Source organism: Maylandia zebra, linkage group LG15 (assembly GCF_041146795.1).
Source record: "Maylandia zebra isolate NMK-2024a linkage group LG15, Mzebra_GT3a, whole genome shotgun sequence".
Taxonomy (NCBI): domain Eukaryota; kingdom Metazoa; phylum Chordata; class Actinopteri; order Cichliformes; family Cichlidae; genus Maylandia; species Maylandia zebra.
Window position 1 is genome coordinate 2054143 of NC_135181.1, and position 8227 is coordinate 2062369.

The 8227-nt window shown below is 42.1% G+C and overlaps 1 protein-coding gene across 4 annotated transcripts; it reads left to right on the forward strand.

Annotated features, from left to right (window-relative positions):
• Positions 1-4057: 4057 nt before the first annotated feature.
• On the forward strand, positions 4058-7941 carry LOC101465326 (protein FAM177A1). 4 transcript variants are annotated; one of them, XM_004542252.3, is made up of 5 exons: positions 4058-4269; positions 4493-4705; positions 4800-4866; positions 6597-6694; positions 6774-7941. In XM_004542252.3, the coding sequence occupies exons 1-5, from the start codon at positions 4162-4164 to the stop codon at positions 6984-6986; spliced, it is 699 nt and encodes a 232-aa protein (XP_004542309.1). In that variant the 5' UTR covers positions 4058-4161; the 3' UTR covers positions 6987-7941. The 4 variants fall into 4 exon arrangements, with proteins under 4 accessions (XP_004542309.1, XP_004542310.1, XP_004542311.1 ...); XM_004542253.3 differs by having other exon boundaries at positions 4493-4699; XM_004542254.3 differs by having other exon boundaries at positions 4058-4230.
• Positions 7942-8227: the final 286 nt, after the last annotated feature.

Sequence of the window (8227 nt, forward strand, 5' to 3'; positions counted from 1 at the left end):
CCAGCCCGACACAGGTGATTTCATGCCACTTCCAACTGAATCCTGGAGAGGACAATTTAAGGTGAGGATCCAGTCAAAAAAAAAAAATTTAAGTGCTCTCTCTGTAGAAAATCCAAAGCCTCGATCTCTCTCAAGTTTTAAAGACAAAGTAAAAAAAATGAAAATAACTTTTAAACTGTACCTACTTATTTAATAAGTAGTGCTGTGCAGCAATGCAAATTTTGCTATAAACACAGATCCCGTCTTTAAAGAGCTTACACAGCTTATGTAGGGAGATGAGGGTCACGAGATGAATCATCATTAATTTGGAAATTCTGGACACATTTAGTTTATTTAACATTAGTTAAACACACCTTGGTTAATTTTGAAACTGGGTTTTTTGGAGCCCTGGAATGTAAATGTGTCTAACACAGCTTCTGTTGTTCAAATGTGCTATAAGCTTTAAAGAAAATAAACATGACAGTCAACACAAAAAGGTTCGACATGTTCCATGCTGCATGTTTATGTTGTCATTTTTCATTTCCAACAGTAAGAATAATTTAGCACAGTTCACTGTGCTGTTTACTGAACTTAAAGGACAGAAACAAAGTATCCTATTCTGCTAGTATCAGCGTAGGTATCAGTGCTATCGATATTTGGACTGATCCCCCCACCTCTGTTAATTAGTGCTTTATTGGAGCAGGTATAATACAAAAATCCTTAGTGTGGTAGCAGATTCTTGGATCTGCAGTGAAACAATATGTAACAACTTCTAACAGCAGTGACCTTTTCCATAATTTTCCACAATGTTTTATCTGATTTCCAGCAGCCGACCTGAGTAATCGTGTGACAGATTACAAATGGCCTGTTTAAGTGCTATTGTCCGCTGTTAATGGGAAACAAGACTGAACAAATGAAAAACAGCGAGACAATTTATGATTTGCTCTATTTCAAGCAAACTAGGTGGGAAGAGGTAAAGCTGTGAATCCCGCGAGAGGGCAAAAGCAATATCCACAGAAAAGGAGGAGGATGTTAAAAGAACCTTAGCGTGAGAGGATCGAGGGACTTTCTAGATATGAGGTAGTCTAGTTTGGCTCAGAACTAATAAAACTGTTTTTAAATGAAGCTGATTTCCGACCTCAAGCAAACATTTTTGTGAAGTCACAAAATGAGGCAGACAGGGATTTTTTATGGGGTGACTTTAGCTTTTAGATCTCATGACATCATAGCTGTGAGAGTTAGTGGCTGCTGGCCCCCTGAGCAAATCCTTCCTGTTGAAGTGATTTCTTTTTTCAGCTACCCAGGGAGGGAATTCGTGACTAAACAGGATGAGTGATTATTCGATGTGCAGATATTCAGGTTCCTGCTCGTGATTTGTATAAATTGGCACCCAGAGCCAAATAATTCACCACCGATTCAATTGCACAGCTGCCTCAGAGAGTTGGATGAATGTCTACTGACATCTACTGGTTGAAAATGTAATTTCATGAGTGGGACCAATCACAAGCAGAGATGATGCAGTCAGAGTTCTATCAGCTGTTAAACGTATTCAAAGTGCCATCAGTGTAAAGTGCTGTGCAGAAGCCGCCAGTCATGTCTTTATATTTTTCTTGCAAAGACACAGACTTTTGGGTTAAAGTGCTCGTGGTAAACAGTTCTTGAGGCTTCCTGAAGGTCTTTCAAAGTTTTTCTTTGGATATCGGCTGTTTTTTAACACATTTCAGGCCACTCCTGGTACGCGATCACTTTCAGAGGAATGTCTTTTTGTTTGTAAGCCACTGCCACTGACCTGTGAATCATTCAAGCATAAAAAGGCGCCTAACTCAAGGAATGAACCAGCATTGTTTCTACACATGAAAGATAACTTAGTGAAGAATTTTAAATTGTCGCTATGTTACTGTAACAAAAACATGTCATTTGTTTTCATTTTTTCCAAAGTCATTGAAAAATGCCAAAGATAAAACTGTTTGACAGACATAAGATAGTATTTTTCCCACAGTCAAAGAGCTATTAACTGAAAACTTGAAACATCTCTGCATGGTGTGGAGGGCAGGTGGGGGACAAAAGCAGAAGTGTCAGGCCTAAAGAAAACTATCTACAGCAGACTATCCGTCTACTGTTCACTGAAGCCTTATGGGCTCAGTGGAAAGGTGGCTGTCAAGAGGCCATTGTTAACTGGGACAAAGGGGTGAGTGTATGTCAAGATACACAAAAACTAGACTGAAAATGAGTGACAATGCAGTGATGAATCCAAATTTGACATTTTTGGTTCAAATTGTCATCACTATGTCCAGAGGAGGTCAGCCGAGAGGTACAACACTGAGTGCCTACAGCCATCTGTAAACCACGGTATAGGCTCTGTCATGGTTTGAGACTGCGGTCAGCCAGTAGTGTTGGGAATGTTGTCAAATTTGATGGACGTATGATCCCAGAAAGGTAGAGTCAGATTTTGATCCTGCAGCACCATCAGGAGAGCATCTGATTGCAGATGGCTTCATTTTGTATCATGACAATGATCTCAAACACACTGTCAATGCAGTAAAATCATACCAGGATAGAAAATCCACACAATGGAAAACTATCAGTCATGGATCGGCCCCCTCAGAACTCAGATCTTATCATTACTGAGGCAGCGTGGATCCTCGACAGAAAACAAAACAAAGGGCAGCCAGCACCCAAAGAAGATCTTTGAATGTCCTTCAAGAAGCCTGGAGAACTAGTCCTGAAGACTACCTAAATACATTACACGGAAGCTTGACTAAGAGAGTTCAGGCTGAAGAATAAAGGTGGTCTTACCAACTATTTGACTTTCAAGCTTTTTAGAATTGTACAAACCAATTTCAATAAATCACTGTAGCTGGTTCTTATGTTCCCAGCAAAACGTTGGTTTTAAATACAGTTGGTCTGGGACTTTTGCACAGCAGGGTAATAATATAGATAATTTATAATAATAGGCCATAATAATGTACTTATACATGAAATAAGGTTCAAAATGAAATGTTACAGCCACTTTAACAGATTCTTTGCCTCTTGGAATATTCCAGCAGGCTGTTCAATAATTCATTCATGGTTAATCCGCGGGTTAACATTAGTTTAAAGCTTTTTTAATGTTCTTTTTCTCTTAACTATAGCTGAGATTTAGTCCTATATTATGGACATGTTCTCTTCTTCCACTGTTTGTGATTACATGAACTAATTCTTTTGATTCCAGGATTGGAAAAAAGAACACTATCGCGTCAAGGCTTTAAATGTGAGTTCAAAGGGGACCAATTATGCTTTTCGTTTGTCTCTTTTATGTCATAAACAGTGTAAGAGGTCAGTGTATGCCTGTGAGCCTAAAACCCAGCGTGATCTAAATTCTCAGACTGTTTCTTCTACTCTTGGCTCGATAATGTCAGTGGGAGTGAATATCCTTAATATGGCCATCTTGGGCACGTGTCTCTGCCTGTGAGCACAGATGTCCCACCAGCGTGGCTGATAAACACTGTGTTTGTGAGGACAGACAGTCAGCAAAAATTTAAATAGGAGATCAAATGTATGTATTTATGTATAACTGTAAATAATGCAAACCTACTATAGTACAGTGCAAAGGTGATATTAACACATACCGTACAATATTTGTCTGAAATAAAATTTTTAAAAAGCCTTCCTGTTTGACATGTCCCCTAGATATTTAGGTTGATCCACGGATATCCCAGTTTAATGGCAGGTCTTTTCTGGTTTCCGTGACACTGAGCACAAAACCAGGACCCTGAAACTTCATCACAGTCGCCTTTATTTGAATCCTGTGATTTCTCTGCTGCTGCTGCTGCAGCGGGGAAAGCCTTGTTAAAATAACATGTAGTTGTAATGTATATTTTTTATAATGTTACACCGAAACTATAAATGAAATCTAACAATAAACATTCAATATAAATAAAATAAATCACAACAAATACATAACAAGTCTGACAATAATTTACAGAAAGATTTCAGAATATTTACATATCTGTTTGTCAAACAGTAAAGACGCCTTTTATTTTCTTTTTATGTATTTTTTTTATATTTTATTTTGATATTTGTCGTGAAAAGCGCCGTGACCGTTACGCGCACGAGGCGCGTGACGGCACTTCCGGGCCGGGCCGTACGGAGGCGCGACGTTGCTGTGGGCGCAGCATCCCGAGATACAAAGAAGACGCAACAATGGCCGATATATCCCTCTATCTCACCAACGTTAATGTGTCGATAGGACGGAACATGGACGTGCGGCCGGTCGGTAGTCTCGCCTCCATAATTACCGCCGTTAGCGAGGTGATAGCAGCCTTGCTAACGATGAAAGTGTAGCTTGTTGTCACTTGTCAGCTGTGTCATGGTTGTTCTCCTTGGTGAAGATGTTACTATTAGATATTTGTCGTTTTTGTTTGTTTGTGATGTGTGTTTGTTCACAAAGGCACCTTCCAGCTCCTGGTTTCTCTTATTTCACTGACCTGCTGTTTAGTCTGAATATCTCTGCTTCCTTGCTATGTCTCCCCAGAATCACAGTCCAAACCCTCCCAACGACTTTGAGAGTGTGGAGCTGGAGGAGCTGGATAAAGGAGTGCAGCAGAAGGAGAAGGCACCCCGGCGGATCATCCATTTTTCCAGCGGTGAGACGATGGAGGAGTACAGCACAGACGAGGAGGAGGATGGAGAGGAGAAGGAGCAGGAGAGGAAGGACCTGCTGTCCTCCCCGGTCGATGCGGTGAGGGTGAGGACCAGTGAGCGGACAGTAGATTAGATAACAGAAACTGTGTCGTCTCTTTTTGTTCTTAAGTAACTGTTACATTTGATTCGTGCTGCAGTCAAAGATGACCTGGGGGCCTTACTTCTGGTTCCATATGTGGAGAGCGGCTACGTCCACCATCTCAGGTTTGTGTAGCAACATTTATTTTACATATGCTTTATTAAACTCTTTAGGACACTTCTGACTTTTACTATGCATCGCATCACTTAGGCTCTTATTTTAGGAAATGTTGCAGAGGTTTAATAGAAACTGGAAAAGCGGTAATATTGCTGATAATATTTACCTCTTATTTCTCACAGAAATAAAAAAAAAAGCAGTGATTTGCATATATCTTTTAATTTTAGGAGATTATTGGTTTTGCACAGGTTCAGATCACCTCCAGGATGCGGTTACTTAACTTGCTTATTCATAAATGTGAAATTTTAGTCCTAATAGTCAATTATGGATGTTCTGCCACAATTGAAAGTTTTCCTGAAGAAGAAGTCTTGATAAAAAATAAAACAGAGTCTTACACAATTTACTGCAGCGTCCTCGGTTATTTTATATTTGGATGTTATCATTTTCACCCAGTAGCGGGTCGTTACAGATGTGTTTCAGCTCCACAGTGTTACAGAACAAGCAACAAGCCATCAGTTTCTAAACCAAGATTGTGTAAATTGATTTAAAACTGCTTTAAACTGGCTGCCCATCCGTTTTATTTAGCAGTCTTCCTCCACATCAAGTATTCCAGGCGGGACACCGAGGCCTTCCTAACCTGGCTGAGAGCTTAATCTCTACAACATGCACTGGCTCCGCCTCAGTTTCTGCACACATGATGCCACTCGCTTATTCCAGATGACGCTGTGGCTAGCATCTGACTGTTAGTGGATATTGGGGAACCTTCTGTTATATTACCCATCACGTCATTTGTCAGTCGCCTGTATCTTTTGCTTCAGTTTGGGTTTTTTCCTTTCGCTACAGAATGAGATTGTCAAGCAGGCCAGCACTGTCGCTACACCTGCCATAAATGTTGCCATACGATGGAGTCAGTCTGCTATCACTCTGCGATTTATGGTGTCAAGTTGGCAGTGAAATGTTTATCATAATACAGCAGTTACCTCGCCTTGTCATCAAAAGCAACACCTTCAAACTGCGGCCAATCATTTAATCGCCACAAGTTGCAGTCGGCTGCAGAGTGTCAGAAAATGAACAGACAGCGAGAGACAGAGCTCTGAATCAGCAGGTAGCTTTGTGGTGTTTCAGGGGCTCGGCTAACATTATGTCAGCATGGTGGTGTTCTTCGTAGTATTGACATTTATTTAATAAGATATCTGTATTTGGTGCTCCTCTATCAATACTATACGCGTGCAAAATATCGCAGCACTACGCAGTGATAAATTAAAGAAGCTTGCTTTGCGTTCTGCTGTAGGAGAAACCAGATTCACGACTGAAGAGCGAACACAGACGAGCTCCTGTCACAACACTGTCCAGTGATATAGGAGGGGCGGGTCTAACACAGTCCAGCTTTATCACAACGGACAGGTACGGCGTCAGCATCACCATCAACCTGCCAATCCTCTTTTTCATCCCTCCACCCCCTGCTTGTGAGGTTCTTGAACTCTTTCACTTGAGGCGGCTGTCGTCGGGCAGTTTGACAGGACCGTGACCTCTGACTCGGAGGTGCTAATTCTCATCTTAGCCAATTTGCACTCAGCTGCAAACTGTGCGACGTGCCAGCTCGAGGTCACCGCTTGATGAAGCTGACAGCCAGCTGTGAATGGCCGACCAAAGCTGGCTAACACTTAAAACCTGACTCACTGCTGCGTGACTTGATCAGCTTGTATTTTATAACCACGTATTCCTTTTGTTTCCACAGCTTGCGACTACCTCGGGGAGAGGATGGCCTCCCTGTTTGGGATAACATCAGCCAAATATCAGTACGCCATTGATGAGTACTACAGGATAAAGAAAGAGGTAGGAAGCTGTCTAATTCAGAGACGATGTTCATGATTATTCTGTGTCATTTAAAAACATGTTTGTGTCATTTGGTCAGAGGGAGGAAGAGAAAGAGGAAAACCGTCTGTCAGAAGAAGCTGAGAGATCCTTCGAACAGCTACGATCCCGGGAAGAGGTGGACGAGCCGATCACTGACCGCGTGGAGGAGGAGGCGGCGACCGCTCGCCCTGATGTCACCTATCAGGTGGAGAATGAAAATCAGGCAGCTCCGAGCACCATCCGGGTCCCTGCCATCGTGACAGCAACCTAACCATCCCTGGAAGAAGGAGAATCTCCTCCCGGTGTCTGTTTTTTAAAGCAGGAACACTGTCTTGGTTTGTGTACAGCACAGCTTTAGATGGGCGGCACTGCTGCTTTGTGGTTGAATGGCGGTGGCAGCAGAGCTGCGACAGTGCAGGAATTAACTCCTGGATAACATGTAGCGTATTTTGATCTTTGAATAAATTCAAATTAACAAGAGGTGTATTGTTAAAAAGAGAGAGAGAAATATAGCTTGGGGAAATGTCATGTGCCAACTGCTAACACAGTTTTCTTTCCATCGTTTGCCCTTTTAGAGCAGGTTTCCTCTTTGATAAGTTCATCCAGTGTGCAGTGAAGCGTCGCTCCCTTGTGCCTCCACCGGTACTGTGCCTAAATCACCGATACAGCCAAGTCAGCGCCACGTGTTGTCATTGCAGACATAAAACAGCCTTGAATTTAGTGAGCGCACTCTACACTGGATAACGTGTTACACGTAGGTTTTGTAGTTTTTGTCGTTCTTGGAGCACCAGACTGCACCAACCAGCTGGCCTTCCTAACACTCCTCACACGCTGATTGGTTCTGTTTTTGTGTTGATGTGTATTAAGCCTGCGTTACGTTTAATGTCTGTGGAAGCACTGAGCAGATTTAGTCCTGGTTACCAGAACAACTACGGATCACAGGACTGACATCTAATTTAAAAAACCAGTGGAAACAGGTTCAGCTGATCTGTGTGGCTCTTCTGCCTCATCCACTGTAAATGTGAACACAGATGTGGCGCGTAAGCCTTTGGTAATGGCAGGGAGCATTGTGACACTAAGTCTGCAAAATGACTTATTTCTAACTGTTTTTATTACCATTTTTATATTTATGTATTTATTTTACTGAACTGACTGAGCACTTAATTTTTGGATTTTTCTATTGTTTTTCATGATAAACTGTTAATAAATTTATTGTCTGACTTTTAGACTCGTCTGTGTGGGAGTTTTTTTAATTTCAGGACGGCAAACATAAACAAGATTAATAGAGGCAGCTTTCATTTTAAAAGTCGATGTTGGCAGTGCTGCTGATTCGTGCCCTTTCAGAGCGCGGCCACAGTGCGAGCGACATGAGCGATTGGCTTTGTCAGTCCTGACGAACAGCCCGTGTCATTGTGTATGCAGACCGCTCTGAGGTCACAGACCCTGTCCGCTCGCAGCACAATGTGCCCATTTTCAGGCCAGAGGAGGTTTCTGTGGTCATGAACGGCCTCC

Bases quoted from the DNA above. Each gene is read 5' to 3' on its own strand.
- LOC101465326 (XM_004542252.3), top strand. From the start codon at position 4,162: ATGGCCGATATATCCCTCTATCTCACCAACGTTAATGTGTCGATAGGA. The intron at 4,706-4,799 runs GTGAGGACCAGT...TTCGTGCTGCAG, and splicing joins CCCCGGTCGATGCGGTGAGG to TCAAAGATGACCTGGGGGCC. The intron at 6,695-6,773 runs GTAGGAAGCTGT...TCATTTGGTCAG, and splicing joins ACTACAGGATAAAGAAAGAG to AGGGAGGAAGAGAAAGAGGA.